Source organism: Canis aureus, chromosome 10, assembly GCF_053574225.1.
Source record: "Canis aureus isolate CA01 chromosome 10, VMU_Caureus_v.1.0, whole genome shotgun sequence".
NCBI lineage: Eukaryota > Metazoa > Chordata > Mammalia > Carnivora > Canidae > Canis > Canis aureus.
This window is the reverse complement of record NC_135620.1, coordinates 27,139,604-27,162,276: the sequence shown is the minus strand read 5'-3', so window position 1 is coordinate 27,162,276 and position 22,673 is coordinate 27,139,604. Positions and strand designations below refer to the sequence as shown.

At 35.9% G+C, this 22,673-nt stretch overlaps 1 protein-coding gene across 16 annotated transcripts in view; it reads left to right on the top strand.

Annotated features, from left to right (window-relative positions):
• The window catches only part of FAM13B (family with sequence similarity 13 member B), an 86,525-nt gene that overhangs the window by 54,730 nt on the left and 9,122 nt on the right, over positions 1-22,673 (top strand). For 10 of the 16 annotated variants that reach the window (XM_077911775.1, XM_077911777.1, XM_077911779.1 and 7 more), the window contains 11 exons: positions 191-323; positions 7,662-7,726; positions 9,897-9,945; positions 10,562-10,712; positions 13,416-13,481; positions 14,867-15,077; positions 16,211-16,340; positions 16,936-17,017; positions 19,188-19,417; positions 21,359-21,442; positions 21,673-21,768. In XM_077911775.1, coding sequence (XP_077767901.1) covers positions 191-323; positions 7,662-7,726; positions 9,897-9,945; positions 10,562-10,712; positions 13,416-13,481; positions 14,867-15,077; positions 16,211-16,340; positions 16,936-17,017; positions 19,188-19,417; positions 21,359-21,442; positions 21,673-21,768 — 1,297 coding nt within the window. Of the gene's footprint in view, positions 1-190; positions 324-7,661; positions 7,728-9,896; positions 9,946-10,561; positions 10,713-13,415; positions 13,482-14,866; positions 15,078-16,210; positions 16,341-16,935; positions 17,018-19,187; positions 19,418-21,358; positions 21,443-21,672; positions 21,769-22,673 lie in introns of all 16 variants that reach the window. The other 6 variants (XM_077911788.1, XM_077911785.1, XM_077911782.1 and 3 more) reach the window with 4 other exon arrangements.

Genomic DNA, 22,673 nt, shown 5'->3' with positions numbered 1-22,673 from the left:
TGAAAATTATAAAAAAAATAGAAAAAAATTATCAAAGAGAATAACAAACAAGGTAATTTTCTTACAACATTCCCTTGAGAGACAAAAATAAACTTAGTGTGTAAGTTTGAGATCATTGGTATTTATTTATTTTAAAGGTATTACATAATCAACATTTGGCCTGATCTGATTTTTTAATCTTCATTACTAGGGTTGATATTGCTGATGATATTATTAATGCCAGTGAAAGTAACAGAGACTGTTCAGAACCTGTGGCTAGCACTAATTTAGACAATGAAGTTATGCAACAAGATTTTGTATTTGAGGATGAAGAAAATAATCAGGTAAGAAATGCACAGACTAAAAAATCTTTGTGTAGGTATGCTAAACATACAACTCTGATTGCTTTATGTGTTCCTTTGATACCAGAAACTGACACACATACTTGTCTTAATTATAAATCCCAAGAACATAACTCTCTCTGTAAAGATCTAGAACCATCATTGGGTAGAGAATTATATATAAAATATTTAAAAAGAGAATTATATATAAAATATTTAAAAATAGTTTTCCTGGATCTTTCCATTAAAATGTTAGCTGAGGTGGTTGGTGATGTTATGGTTGAATTTTCTTACTTTTAATAGCTTTTTTCTATTTCCCAATTTTTTTCTGAAGAATGTGAGATCTCTTCTCTTTTTTTTTTTTTTTTTTTTTTTTTTACCTTTGAACCTTTTATTGGCCTCCTGCTCCTCAAAGGGTACTGTTTTGCTGCCTCAGTGCCTCAGAATTTTGGGGTCGTTGGCATGGGATCTTTTCATAAAGAAAACTGGTGAACATCATTTTAAAAGTAAATTGTTTTCATTGATGATAATTGGCATTGGTAACATTGTTTTTAAAATGGCAATAAATATACAAAGCAGTATCCTAAGACGTGTTTCAAAGTTTAGTTTTGATAACACTTTTTAAAATAAGATATTTTTTTTTTAAGATTTTATTTATTTATTCATGAGAGACACACACAGAGAGAGGCAGAGACACAGGCAGAGGGAGAAGCAGGCTCCATGCAGGGAGCCCGACGTGGGACTCGATCCCAGGTCTCCAGAACCACACCCTGGGCTGAAGGCGGTGCTAAACCGCTGAGCCACCTGGGCTGCCCTAAAATAAGATTCTTAATGAATAAGGAGGTTTTCTTCAGCATGTTTTCATACTAAAGCATAAACTTTAGGTGTAGGTGTAATAAAGAATTCAGGATCTGTCAGCTGAGATTTGTATTCTGGCTTTGCCTCTTTTTTTTTTTTTTTTTTTAATTTTTATTTATGATAGTCACACAGAGAGAGAGAGAGGCAGAGACATAGGCAGAGGGAGAAGCAGGCTCCATGCACCGGGAGCCGGACGTGGGATTCGATCCCGGGTCTCCAGGATCGCACCCTGGGCCAAAGGCAGGCGCCAAACTGCTGCGCCACCCAGGGATCCCTGGCTTTGCCTCTTAATAGCACTGTGACTTTAGCCACATTACCCAACTTTCCTTATCTCCTCTTTGCTTTTCCATAGACAGGTGGGGAGTAATATTTATATTAGGGGATTGTTAGAGATATCCAGAGAAGTAGAAGTATACAGTTATTTTATAAGCTAGGAGACGTTTCACAGAAGTTAAGCTCACAGAAGTTAAGCTGTTCATGTTATTTTCACTGTACTTGTATATTAATGCTTTTACTTCTACTGATATGTTAGATCAATCCCTTTTCATCTATTCGTGGTTACTGCTTCTGTAGTTGTCTCCTTGCCCTTCTCTGGATTATCAGTTTCTGCCTATCTATTGGATCATTCCCACCAATATAAAATGTTATTTTCCCATGTTTAGGAAATAACTCTCTCTTGACTCTTCACCCCACTGTAGTTAAGCCCCTATGTTTTTGCTTCCCCCATAATAAAATAACTTGAATGTGTTGTCTCTTTAATTCTTCTCTTCCCACTCTGTCTTGAACCTCCTTCAGGTAACTTTTTGCCCCCATCATTCTTCTGAAACTGCTTTTGCAAGTTACCAATAATGTCTGTTGCATATTTTACTTGATATATGAGTACAGTTTAATTCAATTAATTACTCCCACTACCTTGATACCTTTTTTTCCTTGACTTTTAGGATCTCTCTCTCCTCTGGGTTTTTTCTACTTGACTGGCTGCTCTCTTTGTTGATTGCTTTTCATGTTCTGAACCTTTGAAATTTGGAATGGCTCAGTGCCCAGTTCTCAATATTGCTTATTTTCATTCACTCCCCCCATAATCTCATTTAGGCTAATGGTTTTTAAAATAGCATCTACTTGCTAAAGATTTCCAAATTTATATATCTAGGTGAGATCTTTCTCTTAAACTTAATTCCTGTGTCAAGTTGCTCTGCTTAACATTTCCACTTAAATATCTTATAAGCATTTTGAATTTTACAGGCACCAAACTGAATTTATAATCTTGTCCACATATCTGCTTTTCTCAAATCTCAATCTCAGTAAAGGAGAATTTCTTCCATATGCATCAGCCAGAAACCTTGAGTCATCCTTGGTTTCTTTCACTGAATATCTAGTCCTTTACAGAGAGGCCTTTTGGCTATACTTTCAAAGTTTATATGGAATCTGTTGCCAACATGTGGGTCCAAACCAATATTTCACCTAGATTAATAGATTGATATAATTTCCTGAATGATATCATCTCTGACTCCCTGTGGTCTTTTCTCAGCACAGCAGCCAGAGCGATTCTTTTCAAAGGAAAATTATATAATGTCACTTCTCTTCTCAGACTCTTCCAATGCCATATAGGAGTAGGCACTCAGAAACACTGACTGATGGACATCTTAGTATTAAGGTCCTGTATGGATTGCTGTTTTCCCAGGTGTTCCATGATTTGCTTCTTCCTTTGATCCTGCAGATGTTTTCTCACTTTTACCTTTTCAGTAAGGCTAAATCTCCTCATCACTCTGTTTTAGTATTAGGGGGTCTTCCCATTGACCCACTCCCATCTAGTCCTGGAGTTTCCTGTCCTTCTCCTCCTTGCACTTGGTAGTGTTATTACTGTTGTACATATCTTTTAAATTATTAGTTCATTGTCTTTCTGCCACTATTAGACTGTAAAACCCTAAGCCTTTATGAGGGTTGAGATTTTTACCTGTTTTGTTCATTATTGCATCCCCATTATCTAGAACACATAGGTATTCATTAAGTACTTGTGGAATATGTGACCAAACAAATGGAGAACATCTGGCTCTTAGAACAACTAAGTAAATTTGTTCTTGTTCTCTTCTCTTTTGTCTTTTAAGTAGGCTCCACACCTAATGTTTGGTTTGAGCTCTAAACCCTATGGTCAGGAGTCATGCTCTCCAGCTGAGCCAGCCAGGCACCCCCTAAGTAAATGTGTTGAATGAAAGTAGTGTATCGATTACTTTGATAAGAATGCAAGAATTTTTTTTTTCCAAAAACTTGGTGTTTTAGAGCAGCTGTAGGTTTACAACAAAATTGAGAGGGAGGGTACAAGTAATTTCCCATATGCTCCCTGCTGCAACACATGCACAGCCTCCTGCATTATCACTATCACTCACCTGAATGGTACATATTTTACCAAGGATGAACCTACACTGACACATTGTAAACACTCAAAGTCTAGTTTACCTAAAAGTTTATTCTTGGTGTTGTATATTTCCTGGATTTGAACAAATGTATGACAGGTATTCATTATAATATCATACTCTGGTTTTTAAACTGTCCTAAAAATCCCCTGTACTCTGTTCTTCTCTCCCACCACCCTGATTTTTTTGTTGTCTACATAGTTTTGCCTTTTCCAGAATGTCATATAGTTGGAATTATATAGTATTTGGTTTTTTCATATTGACTTCTTTTACTTAAGTCATATGCATTTAAGGTTTCTTCATGTTTTCTTCATGGCTTGATAGCTTATTTCTTCTTAATGTTGAATCATAATCCATTGTTTCAGTGTACCACAGCTTTTCTATCCATTCACCTACTGAAGGACATCTTGGTTGCTTCAAGTTTTGTGATTATGAATAATACTGGTACAAAAATCTGTTTCTTTGTGTAGACATAAGTTCTTAACTCCTTGGGTAAATACTAAAGCAGTATGATTGATAGATCATATGGTACAAGTTTTATAAGAATCCCACAACTGTTTTCCAAAATGGCCGTACCATTTTTATATAATATCAGTAATGTATGCATATTCCTGTTGCTCCACAACCTCACCAGTATTTGCTGTTACTGGTGTTCCAGATTTTGGCCATTCTAATAAGTGTGTGTAGTGGTATTTCATTGTTTTAATTTGCAGTTCCTTAATGATATACCATGTTGAGCATCTTTTCATATGCCTGTTTTCCATCTATATCTTCAGTGACTTCAGGCCTTCTGCCCATTTTTTTTTTTTTTTTTAATTTATTTATGAGAGAGAGAGAGAGGCAGAGACATAGGCAGAGGGATAAGCAGGCTCCATGCAGGAGCCCAGTCTGGGAGTTGATCCCAGGACTCTGGGATCACACCCTGAGCCAAAGGCAGACGCTCAACCACTGAGCCACCCAGGCGACCCTGCCCATATATATATATATATTTTTTAATCTCTCAAACTCCAAGCTCATTTTTTAATTGGGTTGTTTTCTGTTGAGTTTTAGGAGTTCTTTGCATTTTTTGAGTAGCGGTCATATGATAAAAGAGGTTGTTTTTTAGATGTCACATGTAAGATCATGTGACATCTGTCTTTCTGTCTGACTTCTTTCACTTAGTGTAATGCACTGATGGTCCATCCATGTTGTGACCAATGGCAGGATTTGCTTCTCTTTTTATGGCAGAATAATACTCCGTTGTATAAGTATGTGCACTACATTTTCTTTATTCATTCATCCATTGATGGACTCTTAGGTTGTTAACACATTTTGACTCTTGTAAATAATTCTGCAGTGAAAGTGGCTGTGCAGTTATCTTTTTGAAGCAGTGTTTTTGTTTACTTTGGATAAGTGCCCTGAATTGGAATTGCTGATAATCATATGTTCTGGTTTTAATTTTTTGAGGAATATCTAGACTTCTTTCCATAGTAGCTGGACCAGTTTACATTCCTACCAACAATATATTGTGGTTCACATCTTTGCCAGCACTTGTTATTTCTAGTCTTTTTGATAATAGCCATTCTGACAGGTGTGAGTTGCTATCTAATTGTGGTTTTGATTTGCATTTCTCTGATGATTAGTGATGTTGAGCATGTTTTCATGTACCTTTTGACATTTTATATGCCTTTGGAAAAATTTCTCTTCCAATCCTCTGCCCATTTTTAAATCCTGTTGTTTTTTCCTATCGAATTATAGGAGCTCTTTTATCCATTTTGGATATTAACTCATTGTCAGATATATTGTGGGTTTGTTTTGAGAGCGTGAGTACATGTACTTGATCTGGGGGTGGGGCATAGGGGGAGAGAAAATTGCAAGCACATTCTATGCCCAGCGTAGAGCCTGATGTGGGGCTCAGTCTCACAATCCAAAGATTGTGAGCTGAAATCAAGTTGGACACTTAACTGACCGAGCCACTCAAGCACCTCTGTCAGCTATATTGTTTGGTAATATTTTCTCCGTTTAGTTGCCTTTTCATTTTGTTGATGATTTCCTTTACTGTAGTGACTTACATACACCTTAATCAGTAGAAGAAATTGGCTTAGAAGTATACTTTATATACTGTGTAGTAAGGTTTACTAAGCAAATTAAATGTGTAGAATGGAGTGGGGATATTTAGCTTACTTAAAAGAAAGTACCTTAGCATGCTTGGAATATTGGGTGGGTGGAGATGGGGAGATGCAGAACTAAATATTGTGAAATCATCAGTAATGGATGGATAAGGACTGGGGGGAAGCCAGAAAAATTACTAGAAATGCCCATTAGGCTTTAATTAGCTCCTGGAATTGAGCCCCAACAGCCCCTAAACATTGGCATTACAATTATGCTGCAGCTGCTGCTCTCAAGAGTACTGCCTCCACCACCACCACCACCACCACCAAAGCTCTTTAGCTTACCTTAACGGAGACTAGAGCACCTTAGACTTCCTTTTGAGGACTGATGGTTTGGGGGAAGAGAGGGGTAGGAGGAGGAGGTATGGGCTTGTTTACTGGCTAATGTTTTAGAGGAAACAAGTTATTTCTACCCATCTACAAAGGAATGAATGTTTTATGTAGAGTGAATTCTGAGGAAGTAAAATTCCTTTAAGTGATAAAACTCAAAGTTTTAGTTTCTCAAAAAAGTATTGTTTATTTTCATCTGTTAAATTGAAGTCTGGACATACTTTAACCTGACCTTAATACCTCTTTTTTTTTTTTTTTTTTTTTTTGTCCTGGGGCATAATGTAGAAGATAACTCTGCACCTTACTCTGAATTCCATCTGCCTTCTTCACTGTTAGTGTATCAGTTTTTGTCTTCTGTTATTGTGTCGGGCTTCGCTCTCCCTCTATTCACCTCCAACTCATGCGTGTGTGTGCTCACGCTCTCTCTCTAATAAATAAAATCTTAAAAATAATTATGTTGTCTAAATCTGGCTAGAAAGTATTATAGCAGTCTTTATATTTGTTTCCGTTATTTCATAGTATAATGAATTGTAGGTTAAATAGAGTTGGAGATATGATTGTATGTTTTTATAGTAGAACTTTGTGGGCAGCCCAGGTGGCTCAGCGGTTTAGCGCTGCCTTCAGCCTGGGGCCTGATCCTGGAGTCCTGGGATCAAATTCCGCATCGGGCTCCCCACATGGAGCCTGCTTCTCCTTCTGCCTGTGTCTCTGTCTCTCTCTCTCTGTCTCTCTCTCTCTCTCTGTGTCTCTCATGAATAAATAAAATTTTAAAAAAACCTTGTTTTTCTTCTAAGCTATTTCTTTTGATTCACAGTAACTGTGAGATAGGCAAATAAATGATTATTCTCATATTTGTGATGAGAAAAGTAGAGCTGGGACTTGAACTTGGTTCTTTGAGTAAAACATCAAGGCTTATTTTAAATATTGTGTCTAGTAATGATTATTTCATGGGCCCAAATTTGAAAATGTAAAGTTATATCCTAGACAGAAAGGTTGATGAAGTCTGATATGGAGATCAGTGATTCTCAAAGTTTGAGTCTCAGGATTTCTTGATACTCTTAAAAGGGTTGAGTATCCCAGAAGGGTTTTGTTTACATAGGTGTATCAGTATTTACCACATTAGAAAATAAAATTTAAAAATTAGAAAGTGTTTATTAAATTCATTCAAGGTACCATAAATACTACTGCTTTTTTTAACTTAATAAAAATAAAAAGCTATATAAAACTTTTTTTTTAAATAAAACATCTTCTAGAGCAGCCTGGGTGGCTCAGCAGTTTAGTGCCGCCTTCAGCCCAGGACGTGATCCTGGAGACCCCTGCTTCTCCCTCTGCCTGTGTCTCTCTCTCTCTCTCTCTCTCTGGGACTCAGTCCCGGGTCTCCAGGATCACACCCTGGGCTGAAGACAGTGCTAAACTGCTGAGCCACCAGGGCTGCCCAATTACTCTCTTTAAAAAGAGATGCCAACACCTATAGACTACTATGAAGAATTTGACTAACTTGTGATCTAATACCATAATTTAGATGGGAAACTTCTCTCATATGTGAATATTGGGAGCTCCATTAATACAGTGGTGGTGTTCTTTTTTGTCAGTCTATAGGTATACTCTTAGAGCCATGCAGTGACCACGGTGATAGTGAAGATGGCTGCCTTGAGGGGTAAGCATTTTCTCTCATTACTAATTAATCACTTTGAGAATTAGAGCACTTTACAGATTTGGGGGTGAGATTTTTAGATGAATCTGTCATAACATATATTTTTGATAACCTAAAAAACCAACTTCTTGTTTTAGTAGTAAATATAAAGTATATTCATAAATACTCAGGGGAGCCACAGGTTCAGACAGACATTAGTTATAACTTGGAAAATGTTCAGAGGGAGGAAAACTGAGCCTTCTTGGAGACACTCAAAATTTTTCACTTGATTTGTAGAACAATTGGGAGTTTGTTGATATTCTTAATATACCATTCAGTGAGTTAATTCATAGTCTTAGAACTATGATAACTAACTGAAGGATTATAGCATATTTGCTTTACCACATTTGTATAGGATATTTTTGTTCCCTTTCCAGCTCCACCTTGGTTTATCCCAGCATAGTCTTACATAGTTTGTGCTTGTTTACTTCCTTGGCCAGGAAAAATGGGAGGGAGATACTAAGGCAATGAGTATTTCAGCCATATGTAGTCTCCATAGATACTCAATAGATACAGTCCTTTGAACAGAAGCTTTCTAGAATGTTTTCAGTCACTGAATGGGTTTTGGATCTTGTTACCCTTTTTCTGATTCTTTGAACATTGCCAGTTACTATAACTTTCTTAGGAAGGATGATTGATATTCAGAAAACAGATCTGTAATAAATGCAGACTAGATTATAAATACTAAGGATTCTCAAATATTACTGATTTGATGATAGCTTGTTGGCAAAGGTAAACTTGTGTTAATGCCATTGTCTCTCTTAATTGTGAGTAGGAAACCTGTTTTCTGAGGGTAAGTAAATTCTTTGGAGCCATGTCTCTGGAGTGTCTCCATACTCTGAAGGTCCACAGATTTCCTGCTTACAGCAGTTCCTTGTGCTTCCTTTCAGGAGGCAGGAATGATCCTCTTCCAGCCCAGGGAGTATTGGAGCTATGGGCTGAAGATATAAGATTAACAGGCATCCCCAGAATGATGACATCTGGATTTGGTAGAACAATAAGGATCCATTTAGTGAGGACTCAATCTTTTTGGAAAAGCTCTTTCCTCTTCAACTTGTGTATAGGTTAGCAAACTTGTTTTTAGATCCAAAGAGTTCCTTGGTTAGTTGGATTACATTTTGCATGCCTAACACTCATGTTTCTCAAATTTAGGTGATTGGGTCTTTTGTAGTCGTAAGGTAGAATGTAGTTCATTCCACCGTTTGCTCCCACTCTAAGCAAGGGAAGGCCTTTGAGCTTGCCAGAGAATTTAATTTAGTTCATTTCTTATGCTCAGCAAGAATAAGGTAATTATGCATATGATGAGATGATTTGCCATAGTTAGGTCAAGACATGTCTTCTTGGTACACACTGGGAGAGAAACCACATCTGTGTATCATTGTAAATTGCCACCATATCTTTGGGGAGAAGAACTTTCCCACTGTATTAGTTATATTGCCAACCTACTGTGATACTAGATGCTCTGTGGATTGTTGGTCAAATAGGTAGAGATCATTTGTGACAGCTTGCTCTACTACTTGTTCTAAATAGGGGTTCATTTTTATGGGGGAGAATATGGGGTGAATTGAAATTTTAAAAAGATTCCTTTTTATATGTTACCATTATGTTTTGAGGAAGGAGAAGTTTAGAAGTAGAAATCTTGTTTTGATTGTGATAGAAAACAATCAGATTTAAAATATAGGACCATAAAAAAATATAAAGAACCATCGCTATACCTTTACAAAAAAGTCTTTAAGAGAAAGAAGTCCCAGAGTGGGGGATAATAAAGCTCTGGTTAAAGCTAATATTTACTTTACAAAATCTTTCCATTATTTAGTCAACCCCGTTTGGTTTCTATTTATTGTGGATTTTAATTTTACTCTTAAATGTTTTTCTTTTGGGGGGTGGTTGTGTGGGGGAGGGTGGTGAATGTTACTTAATTTTTCTAAACTTGAAGTAATTCTGTGGATCTTTTCAGTAGTGTGTGATTTTCAGATATAGGGCTCCAAAGAATGGGCATATGTTCAGTTGTCATTTTCTTCTCTCACATTATAAATGCTGACTATATGGGGAAGAGAGGAATCTAGGTAAGAAATGTGCAATGATAGTAACCTACTTATTCCTAAAAGACTAATAACTGTACTTGTATTTTTAGGAAGGAATGTGTGTCATTTGACAGTGATACATTGTCACACTTGATTCTGGTAAGAATTATTTTTTTCTTGTGATTCTTACAAATTTGACTAGGTTTAACCTACCAATTATTATATCTGGCCTTCAACTCTTGGGTTGAATAGGTTAAAGGAGATGTAAATACAGATTCTCTTACCAGGTATTTTACATTTAAGCAGCGACTTAATTAGTCACTTTTGATTATAAGTAACTTGGTTATAAAAACATTTTCTTGGGTGCCTGGGTGGTTCACTTGGTTAGTGCCTGCCTTTGGCTCAGGTCATGATCTTAGGGTCCTGGGATCAAGCCCCACATAGGGCTACCTACTCAGTGGGAAGCCTTCTACCTTTCCCCATGTCCCCCCTTTGTGCTTGCTTGCTCTCTTTCTAATAAATAGAAATCTTAAAAAATATATTAAATTTTTTTTTCCCTGAATTTGGGATCCAGACTTTGTCTTCCAGCACTACATATTATAAAATTGCAAATATGTATTTGAAAATAATTTCGATGGTGGGAGTGGGACAGCTGAGTATAGATAGGCACAATAATACACTAATGGAGACCATACAAGGATATATGCTGCTTGTTTTTAAGCTGATTGAGAAAAGCTTTGTGGTTATGAAATGTATTCTTTATTTTAAAATACAGGATTCTAGTAGCAAGATATGTGATTTGAATGCCAACACTGAATCAGAAGTACCAGGAGGTCAAAGTGTTGGTGTTCAAGGGGAAGCAGCATGTGGAACCCAAATTCCACATTTAGATCTGAAGAATGTTTCTGATGGTGATAAATGGGAAGGTAATTTTAGCCACACGTTATTTTCCTGATACTCTTATTTGTAACTGAAATTACCTAAAGCAATAATGAGACTACTGTTCTTTTCTGGACAGCCTTATTCATTTTGACTTTCAGTTCTTTCTTTCATATAAGAAGAGTGAGTGTTGTTACTCAGATGCACTAACGAGATTGTAGGGTGACTATCTCATATATACTAGAAGTTCTTATCTGATCCGTTAGCTTTGAAGATGAAGTTAGAAGTAAAAAAATAAAATCTCCAGGATAGGCTTTTGTTAATTGTTAAACCGGTGCTGTCTCCCAGTCTTTGAAAATTTCATATGTTAGGGCTTAGAGATTTCACTTTAAACAGGGGGCTTATATGTAGCTATCTTTCCTTTATGATCATCAGGAATACTTTTTTTTTAATGTTCTTTAAAGGCATTTCTAAGCAAATATACCATATCCCTGCACCTGTGTATTAGCATGGATACAGAGTCCTAACAGTTTTTACATAAAGAGAAAAGTTTAAAAAGCACGCCACATGTGTATGTGTTTGTCAGAACTCAGTAAATGTGTAAAGACTTGGATTTCGTTGTATATAAGTTTTTCTTTTTTTAATCAAAAGTTGCAAAACCTAAATAAATATTGAACTCCAGTGAATGATTTGCATGCTGAAATGTTTATGAGGAATGTATCATTACTTGCAGTTAACTTTGAAATCCATGAAAAAAATAAGTTGATGGGATGGATAAATGTTAAAAAGCAAGTATAGTAAAATGTTAATGGTAGTATCTAGGTGATTGATGTTTGAATGTTCAGTGTAAAATTTTTTCAAGTTTATGGTATATTTATAAACTTTGAAATAAAATGTTGGGGTGGGAGAGTGGAAGCCAGCAACAAACTTGAATTTAGGAGTCCTGGATCATACACCTTCCTAGGTAAAGAGTTTTTGAGACACTCAGGAATCTTCAAGTTACTTATTTATTCACTTGAAGTCCCCTTGGTTATGTCACATTTGGTAAGTTAGCTGATGACATAGAGTAGCCATAACAAGAATTGCAGTGCTAATACTACGGGCTTGTTTTGCCACCTCAAGTCTACTCATTTGATCACAACTCAATTTTATTTATTTATTTTTTAAGGTATAGCTAATTTTTTAAAGCCCCAACCAAGTCATCGTCTGTGCCAATCTTTACTGCTGTCTCTCCACCCCCTTCCTTTTTTTTTTTTTCCTTTTTTGTATTAGATGTTTGGCATGCCAAGTGGCATATTATGTGTCTTAACTTAGACTAAATCAGGAAGTTGTCTTTCATTTGCTTTGTTCTGGGTCATTAGGATGTTTGGAATTTATGAAGATGCTCCCCAGAATTAGGGGATATGTTAGCATCCTGGTGGCAGTACAGATCAACCATCCCTTTCATTTATTTACCCTGGCATAGTCCCTGAAAAGAAGTGGTGGTCAACAGAGCATCCTTGGAGCCAGCCGTAGTAGGAAAGCAGTCTCTGAAAGATGAGGCTGGGATTCTGACAGAGGGCTGATGCTTCACCCTTTTTGGAGAATGTAGATAAATAGCCTTTCATAATCTGTGGCCTGGGCCAAATTGATCTTAAGTTTTAAGCACAGAAGAGCACTTGTTTTCCATGGTCTGAGGAGATAGATTTTTCTGTATTCAGCTTCAGCTTTCTGGAGGCTTACCTAAAGAGAACTTAATGCCGGGCTCACTGTTTGCCTGTCAGAATCCACCTCTTGCAGCTTGTGGTACAGAAAGAAACTAACTATAGACTTCTAATTTTCAGTGCCTCAACTGCCCTGTTAGAAACCTGGCTCAACAGCTGTGACAAATCCATGTAGGCCGCCTGCAGGTTTTTACAGGAATAGGGGTCAATGACTTTCAGAGAGCCAGTGGCAGTAGACATTTGGGTGAACTTCTCTGCCATGAACCCTGCATGTGCTTGGAAGAATGCCTGTTAGCAGACCATTTTGTTCCTTCCAACTTTGCTACCAACACAAAGATTGATTTTCTGTATCTAGGAATTAGGATGCTCTAATGAAAGTCTTCCTTAAGAGACCAAGTTAATTTTAGACACTAGGTACTTTGGAATCAGAGACCTACCTTGTTTAATAGAGAACTGGGGTCTCCACATAGAAGCCCACCTTACTCTTCCTTAGTATGTGGGTTTTGTTTTTTGTATTGCTCAAAGGATAGTCAACAGAATGCAGTTGGCAAGCAGGTAGTGCACGTCTACCCACCGGTTTGAATTTGTAGCAGCCAATCAAAAGGTTTTGGCTTTTAATGGAAGTGGGCAATATCTTTCCTTCAGATTCTCTCCTGCTAAAACTCTTGAATGAAATACAAGTGGCGTCTTTTCAAAGAGCAAACTAAGGGAGATATTTTTCTGTCAAATCGATTAAACTAAAAAGCTTCAAACAGTACTTGGTGTTAAAGAGTTTCCATTTCTTCAGTTTTATGTTTGAGTTTTAATAAAACAGCACTACTTTGATTTTTTTGCCTTGCTTGCTGAAATGGAAATGTATGTTTGTGTTTGTTTTTAAAGTTTGGTTAGTAGTAATTTCTTTGAATAAAGTTTTTGAGCAGAATGCCTAACTGGTTTTAGGGAAATGTTTTTGGTATCTTTGGCTTTGTGTTAGTTATGTGTATGGTTTGTTCTGACTGTGCTGTGTGTTCACTTTAGTATTTTTTGCCATTTTTTCCATTTTATTAGCGTCATGCCCTATCACTTTTCCCCTCATTGATTTCAAAACAATGCATCTGCAGAGAGATGGGGAGGGTAAGTATGGTTCACCATAGTTTAGTTTTTTTGCCTTTTTATGGTTCACTTTGTTTGCCTTTTTATGAGCCCTTCTCCTGCTGTCCACATATATTAGGAAAACTGTTCTGGGTTAAAAATGATACCCAGAAAAATTCGTTTTTGTTACTTCCCTCTTAAAACAGGTGATTTCTCATAAAATGTTTATTACAAGTTATTTGCTGGGAAGCAGGTACAAGGGTTGCTTTGAAAATCACTTTATTGCTGGGTTTATTGTGGGATTGCACGCTTTTACCCAATTTTTAGTTATCAGATTGATCTGGGCTTTAAAAACTAAATTATGTTCTTATTACCCTGGAAAAATTATGTAATGCTTTTAGTTGCTAATATATAAATTAAAACTAAATTACTAAAGTAGCGATCCTTAGCTATTGTGTGAAGAAAAAACATCAGTCTTGTTTTTTGACACTGTCAAGCCATCTTTGCATCCAAAAATACTTAAAAACTCACTTTTACTATTGCTAATAGCCATATATCAAAGTTTTAAATTGTAGTTATAAATAAAGTTAATATGTAGATGGAAAAATTTTCCCCCTTCTGGATTCCAGTGATACTTGTATTTTTGTTCTTGGAGTATATTTGTGGATTGTATGTTTATCTGTATGTGTTTTGTATGTAATCAAACCTCATCTGTGCACAGACATCAAATATATCGGTGTGGTTTCATTTGCGAACATACAGGATAACTCCAGTAAGATAAATGTGCTGAAAGACTAATGCTGTTAAATTTTGTCTTGATAATACTGTTGAATGTTTAATTGTTAAGATATATATTAAACAGAAATTCTGTAATAAAAAATAACCACAGTTTAATGTTAGAGGCCAAGTGCTGTCAGGTGAGTTAGCTGCTCATTTGGAAATGTTAAGAATTCTTTTGGGGTCAGAGAGCTTCATTTAGTGAGTGTTGTGAATAGAATGGGGAATAGCTTCTTTCCACTTTTAAAACAGTCACTTGACAATGAGTGATAGTTTATTCACCTGGCAACTATTGAGGACTGTTGCGTGTTTACTCTATAAAACAGCACTTGAAAAATAATATAACTAATATAACTTTAAAGAGCTTGACAGTGTCCTTTCTTGCTTTGTGACTGGCTTTAGAAATTTAAGTATAACTCCTTATATGAAAAATAGAACTCTAAGCTAAAAAAAAAGAAGCATAGAAAATTATAAACGACAGTAGCTTTATGAAAGTCCTAAATCCTTTGTTTTTTTAAAGCATATAATAAATATTATATAAACCACTATATAATATGGTTTAAAGAAAATACAGCTGATAATTGTGTGACTTCTTTTCTCATGTGGAACCAAGAAACCCATGGGTACTATTCTTTGTGTTTGTTTTACAGAGCCATTTCCTGCTTTTAAGTCTTGGCAGGAAGACTCTGAGTCTGGAGAAGCTCAGCTTTCTCCACAAGCTGGAAGAATGAATCATCACCCCTTGGAAGAGGACTGTCCTCCAGTATTATCACACCGTAGTTTAGATTTTGGGCAAAGTCAGCGTTTCCTACATGATCCAGAAACATTGGATTCCTCATCGAAGGCACTTTCTTTTACTAGGTACATTGTTCTTACATATTTTCGAGAGGCAATTCTTATTATGTCATTAAATCCTTTGAAAGATTTAATCCAGACTTTCCCCCCTGTATCATGAAAAATATTTTTGTAAGTTTTTGGAGGGGACTCCTCTAATTCTGCATTGAGATGTAGGGGTTTGCTTTCTAATAGACATTTTCTCACAGTATACATATTCATTTATTCACCTATGACTGAAATATGGAACTCTGGAAGGGAGGCAGGTGGAGCCCACCAATCTCTAGCATTTTTATTATTAAAACTTAAAATTGATTCTAAATGTCAAAACCTTTCCTTTGCAGTTTGAAGACAAAAAGAATTCTGAGCTGCTAGGCATTTGTTTCTTTTCTGCTTTTGTCCAAACAACTTTTGAGTGATTACAAATTGTTTTTAACAGTACTGATGTTAGCTAATGGTGTGGTTTCTAAAAACTATAGTGTAAAGTGTTTGTTTTTTAACTACTACCTGTCCTTTAATGTTAGGTACTTAATTTTTTACTTTAAAGATTTGCTTCTTGGCAACGGCGTTATGTTATATCAGAGTGATTAGAGATATAACTTGGAAAAAAATTTTTTGACTGGGTAGCAGCAGCAGCAGCAGCTGCTGCTGCTTCTTCTTCCTTTCTCCTCCTCCCTCCTCCTCCCTCCTCCTCCTCCTCCCTCCCTCCTCCTCCCTCCTCCTCCCTCCTCCTCCTCCCTCCTCCTCCTCCTCCTCCTCCTCCTCCTCCTCCTCCTCCTCCTCCTCCTCCTCCTCCTCCTCTTCTTCTTCTTCTTCTTCTTCTTCTTCTTCTTCTTCTTCTTCTTCTTCTTCTTCTTCCTTTTTTTGACATATAACTAACATACACTATTCTTTTATTTCAGGGTGCCATTCTGGCTCAGTTGGTAGAGTGGGCAACTCTTGATCTCAAGGTTGTAGGTTCAAGCCCCACTATGAGTATAGAGATTGCTTAAAAATAAATATAAAAAGTAAATTAAAAATTCTGTTGTTTTCAGGTGTACATCATAGTAATTTGATAGTTTTGTACATTGAAATGAACCCCATGATAGATCATGCCCTACCATCTGTAATAACTCGAAATTTTAACACAGTGTTTGCCTTTTGTTTTAATTTTAATTCAGGATTCGGAGATCGTCTTTCAGTTCAAAAGATGAAAAAAGAGAAGACAGAACACCATATCAATTAGTGAAGAAATTTCAGAAAAAAATTAGACAATTTGAGGAACAGTTTGAAAGGGAAAGAAATAGCAAGGTAAGTGTGTAACATTGTTCAGGATTTGGTAGATCTATTGGAGGAGGTTCCTTAGAGAGCATTAGTCCATCTCTTTCCTTATATAATGAAGTTGAGATGTGCAGAGAAATAGTGATCATGTAGATCTGAGATCATACAGATCCTTAGCACTCTAATTCCACACCACTATTCTTATCATTGCATCTTTATATTTCATTTGGCAAAAAAGCTTGTATAATTTTTAAAGGAAATACTTTACATTGACCACAAATAGCAAGGGGAGTGGGAGAGGGAGAGAGATTTAATAATTAGAACATGTGAAGTGGAAAGAATCCTGTACTTGGAGTCAGAAGACTCATATTCAAATCTGGCTTTTGTCAGTGGCTAGACTCTGCTCTGAGAGAGCTTTACTTTATATACCATCTGTATACAAATAAAATAAGATGAAACAAGGATTGAGTGAAATCTCTGCTGTGGGAACTGTGAAGTATTATTTAGGCATACATTAATAATTATTAAAAAAAAAAACCTCAAAACCAAAACAAACAAATAACAAAAAAAAAAAATTAATGATTATCTCTTACCACAGAGGTGTCAGTGTTCCTTAATTTTTTAGCCCTCCTACAGTGATATTGCAGCCAATCCAAAGGTATTAAAATGGATGACAGAGCTTACCAAACTGCGGAAGCAAATTAAAGGTAGGAAATATATCATTTTTATAATATTATATGTGCTTTAAATGTATTTTTAATTCTCATTATTACAGTATTCTCATAATTGCATGAGAATTATATGAATTAATAATTCTATGACATGAATTAATGAGAATTAAATTCTACGACAATTATGGTTATAATTTTTGATAATTTAAATTTGAGATGCTGTTTGGCAAAAAAAATGTTTCCTTTTTTTTATTAGTTTTTTTTTTTTTTAAGATTTTATTTATTTAATCATGAGAGACACTGAGAGAGAGGCAGAGACATAGGCTGAGGGAGAAGGCTTCTTGCAGGAGCCTGATGTGGGACTCAATCCCAGGACCCCAGGATCATGATGTAGGCCGAAGGCAGATGCTCAAGGGCATCTGAGCCGCCCAGGTGGCCCTGTTCTTTTATTAGGTATGGTCAAAGTTATACTACTATATTCTTCTGTATGTCTTTTTTTTTTTTTTTTTTCCTGTATGTCGTTCTGGTGTTTCTGTTAGTAATAGTCTTTTGAAAGGTGCCCTAGATTATATATTTATAGGTGATATAATAAGGTTTATCTGAAATATAGTTCAAATATTAAACGGTTTTGATTTTTGGTAGATATTTCATTAAGAATTAAGAATTTTTGATGGGGGAATGCCTGGGTGGCTCATTCAGTTGAGCGTCTGTCTGCCTTTGGCTTGTCATCAGAGAGTCCTGGGATCAAGCCTTGAGTTGGGCTCCCTGCTCAGTGGGGAGTCTGCTTCTCCCTCCCCCTGCTCTTGTACTATGAGTCTTTCACTCTCTCTCCTTTTCAAATAAATAAAATGTTAAAAAAATTTTTTGATGGGTATTTAACACTATCACAATCAACTGTTTATACTACAGAGACCAAAAATTATAAGTCTTTAAATAAAAACTAGTTCTGTGTTATGGGTGTTGGCCTAGCACAGCAATTGCTAATTTATATTTACTTTGTGCGTGTTTAATCAGCATGTTTTTTAGTAATTGTTAATACTTAAAAATTATCTGCACCTACTATGGGTTTATAATTTGTAGCATCACATTTTGGTGTATTCATTTGAGTTTATTCAATAAAATTTTTACTGTCATTAAGTACCAAGTACTTGTAGACATCTGGGCCTTTGGCAGTGAATAAGACGGTATCCCTGTTGTCATTGAGTTAACATCCCTGTGGTTAAAATAAGCTTCCTTACCTCTTTAGACTTTCCCCTACAATTCTATGAAGCAGTTTCTTATAAAATGCCAGTTTCCAACCATCAGTCAAAATCATTACCTTAAATGTGTTACTAATGGTTATATTAAATTGACAAGCATTAGTCTCTTAACTAATTTTCCAGTTTTCTTCCACTTTTATTGTCTCAAAGTTCATTCTCTGCATAGCAGCCAGAATAAAAAACTTTGTTAACTATCTTTAGACCCCTCAGTAAGCTTCCCTTTTAACTTAAACTCCTTATAATGGAGAGAAATAGTGATCATGTAGATCTGAGATTATATGGATCCTTAGCTACCTCATTTCCTTGCCTACTGTGTCCTTAGCCATTTTATCACATTCCACTCTCATTTCCTGTTCCTTAAACATGCCATGTTTCAGTGCCTGTGCATTGGCTATTGCCTCAACTGGAAAAGATCTCTTTCCCTAAATCTTCTAGGCTGGGTTAGCTGCTGCTGCTTCCATGTTCACTTAGGGTGTTACCATCTCAAAAAGTCCTGTTTCAGTCCATTAAATATAATTGCTCTTCCCAAAGCACATTCCTTTTAGCACTGTGATGCCATTGTGTCTTCTCTCCTTTATAGCACTTAGCATTCTCTGAAATTATTTTATGAATCTGGTTACTTGGTTTTTATTTTTACTTTCTTGAATATATGCTCCAAAAGAACAGGGGTCATGTCTCTGTTTACTCCTGTATTACCAGTGCTTATCAGAGAATCTTACTTTATGGTAGGCTTTCTATGAATTGTCATTGAAAGAACGAATGGTATAGCTTGCCACATATAGATTTCAGTATTTCATATAACCTTGAAATATCTGAGCCTGTGTGCTGTTAATGTCCACTATCCTGTTACATATCTTGCTTATTACCCTTGGATTTTTTTTTTTTAACCCTTGGATCTTTAGCAAAATCATTACTGATCTATCTGTCCTCTTGGTTCTGAAATATAGATGCAAAACACAAAAGCTCTGATGGAGAATTTGTACCTCAGACACGCCCACGTAGTAACACTCTTCCGAAAAGCTTTGGCTCTTCTCTAGACCATGAAGATGAAGAGAATGAGGATGAATCCAGGGTCATTCCGAAGGAGAAGAAGCCATCTAAGGAAGCAACACTTGAACTTATTCTGAAAAGACTGAAAGAAAAACGTGTTGAGCGGTGTCTTCCAGAAGATATCAAAGTAATCTTGAGCTATGATTTTGCCCATACTAGCCTTTAGAGTCCCTAAAACAAAAAAATTACCCAGTGTCATGGAGATGTGTAGGTAGTCTTACTGGCCTGAGTCTGCTCCCCAGGTTTATAGATAAACAACATGTTTTTATCTGAACACCAGAAATACCCAGTCATTCTGGGACACAATCATAATAGTAAAACTAAAGGGCACCTGGTTGGCTCAGTAGGTAGAGCATACGGCTCTTGATCTCAAGGTTGTGAGTTCAAGCCCTGCATTGAGAGGTTACTTAAAAATAAAATCTTAAGAAAAAGGTCGTGATCTGTTCATATATATTAGAAACAATAGGCAAGATGAGTGTGTATAAAGCTTAAACATAACTGAGCTTGAATCTTGGGCCTTGTATCTTAATAGTTACATGTATTGAGCTCTTAGCTTTTGCCAGGCCCTGACTCATTATTTTATTTGGGTTCTGCCCTTGAGTCCCTTCAACTGTCCTATGACAGATATGGATGTCTGTTAAAATACTAAGACAATATGGTTGTTATGAGGATTGAATAAATGAATTTTTTTGAAGAACCATTCCTCAAAGCCCAAGCCTAGGGCAGTCCTGGTCAAAGCACTTGGAAACCCAAATTATTTATCAGATGAGGTTTGCTGCAAGAATACAGAGATGGCCTCATGTAAACTTTTGTCTTGGCAGTAATGAGCCCTATGGCTCATTCCTATCTAAACAACAGAGTACACCTCTTTCATGGTTTAAATATTGGAGTGTTTTATCTCCCTTGATCAGGGCTGGATTAGAAATTTTAATCACTCCCTTCCCTTAGCTTTTTTTGTTTTTTAATTTTGGGTTGAATCAGCCAACCTTCTTTCCCTTCCTTCCACCCCTTTTCCTAGAAATGATTTTGATTGGATTAGCTTTATTCACATTTATTGTCCTAGATTTAAGGTGCATGCTTGAGGTTGAAGTCAGTGTTTTGCAGTTTACCCCAGCTATCCTCTACTGGATGTACATAATCTAAATTTATATTTGTTAGAGGAATATACTATACATAATCTAAATTTATATTTGTTAGAGGAAAATTTATTTTTTTCTTTTTTTAACCTCTATTCCACTCTGATGAGAAATAAGATAGTATTATCTAATCCTGAGAATAAGTAGAGAGTTTATGTCTAGATTCAAAAGGGTATTTTATGGAATGTTAAAGGTGGTCCATTGGAACAAATTGGGAAGGTTCTGCGGACAAATAAATTTGGGATACCCTTCCTCCTCTGTAATTTAGAGTACTAAAAGATAGGAGATGAGTATTGCAATGTAAAGAAAGTGTCATAGGAAAGGAAGCTGAGCTCATAGATTAGAAGTTTAGGTCATAAACTGGCAGTGTACTTTTTCAGGATCTTTTCCACTTACACTGCTGCCAGATTTACTTAATAGTTTAGTAGAAATACTGAATTACAAGATCTGTGCTGTTGGTATATGTATGTTTTGTGTGTTTATACAAAATTAGAAAAAAAACAATTAGAGTAATAATGCCAATAAAAGACTGTAAAATTAAACAGTAGGCATTTGTGTGTATTTCTTGTGTGGTAGGTAGGCACTGTTATAAATTATAAATGCCTTTTAACATATCAGCTCATTTAGTTCTCATTAGAGCCCTGATAGGTAGGGTGAAGTATCCCCATTTTATAGATTAGAATATTGGACAAAAAGCATTTCAGTAACTTATCCAAGCTCACCAAGAGTGGATATCTACTTACTTGAAGACCAGATTCTACAGGCGACTGAAAACTGTTGTCTGCAAATTTGTAAGGAAAGGCTGTATCCTTATTAGTGTAGGCTGGAGTGGTGATGGGCTGCCCTTTTCACCCTAATTATTTACATTGTGATATTGAGGAAAATAATGATGGTGCCAATGAGTGTTTTTCTTTTTTTCTTTTAAATTCTAGAAAATGACAAAAGATCATTTGATAGAAGAGAAAACTTCTCTCCAAAAAAGTCTTCTTTACTATGAAAGTCAGCATGGAAGGCCGGTAAATGTCTCTTTTGCTAAAGAAATTTCATTTTCTACCTTAAAAAAGAGCATGAATTTCTTTTGTGGCCCACATCTTGAGCTAGTTTATAGAGACTAGTTTTCTGCATTTATAAGATTGTCTACTTATTTAAAATAACTTCTTAAAAGTTAGTAGAAAGTCATATTGCTTAATGTTTTGGACATTTAGAATTTCTTATGACTAGGTAATTTCCATTTTTCTTACTTTAGGTGACCAGGGAAGAAAGGCACATTGTGAAACCTCTTTATGAGAGATACAGACTTGTAAAACAGATGCTGACAAGAGCTAGCATCACTCCTGTCCTTGTGAGTAAAACACACAAAGATTTATCTAGTTCATTTTATCAAGACCTACTATGTAAGGTTAGGTTACTACTTTTAAAAGAATAAGCAATTAATAATCAGTGCCTACCTACCATCTCTCAGGCTCATGTAAAAGCATTTTATGTATGACACTAAATGAAGATGTCATTAAATCCTGACAAGTCACAACAAGTAGCAGATGATGGCATCATTTTACAGATGATGAAACTGGGGCAAGAAGTGATGTGCCAGGGTCATCTACCTTGTGAAATTAAAAAAAGAAAACAAAACAAAACATATTTCAGACCCTGGCCTAGTTTCTTTCAAATTAAATTATTGTGTTTGAAAACATACCAGTTTTGTGATGGCTCTTATGATGATATTGACTTAATTACACAGTCTAATAAATTCCTTTTTTTTCAAGTTCATCTTTTTAAATGAAAAAGTATTAATGCGTATTTACAATTGTGTATATTTTTAGAGAAAAAGTAAAACTCAAATACTTATGTGCAGATTAAGTGCTGTCTCCAAATTAACCAATAGATAGTATGGCTCTAGATTTCTCTTAGGCTTAAATAGAAAACAGCATGTAGCCCATTCTGAATCATCTTGTAGGAATTAATTCAGTGGAGATATGGTTTGCTTAGGCATGCAAGGTCATTTTTAAATCGATAGTCACTTGCATGGGCATTTCTTTCAGGCTTTGACTACCTGACTACTCATTATTAGAAGGTTCATGTTGGCCTTCTGAGCATTTTTTAACCCTCAGAAACAGATTCTTTTTAAATGGCTGTTTTTGAGTTGGTCATCCCAACACTATATATAATCAATTATTTTGAACAAGAAATCCTGTATAGGTTATGTTCTTTGCACATAAGACAGTTTCATACAGTTTTGACCCTTGATTA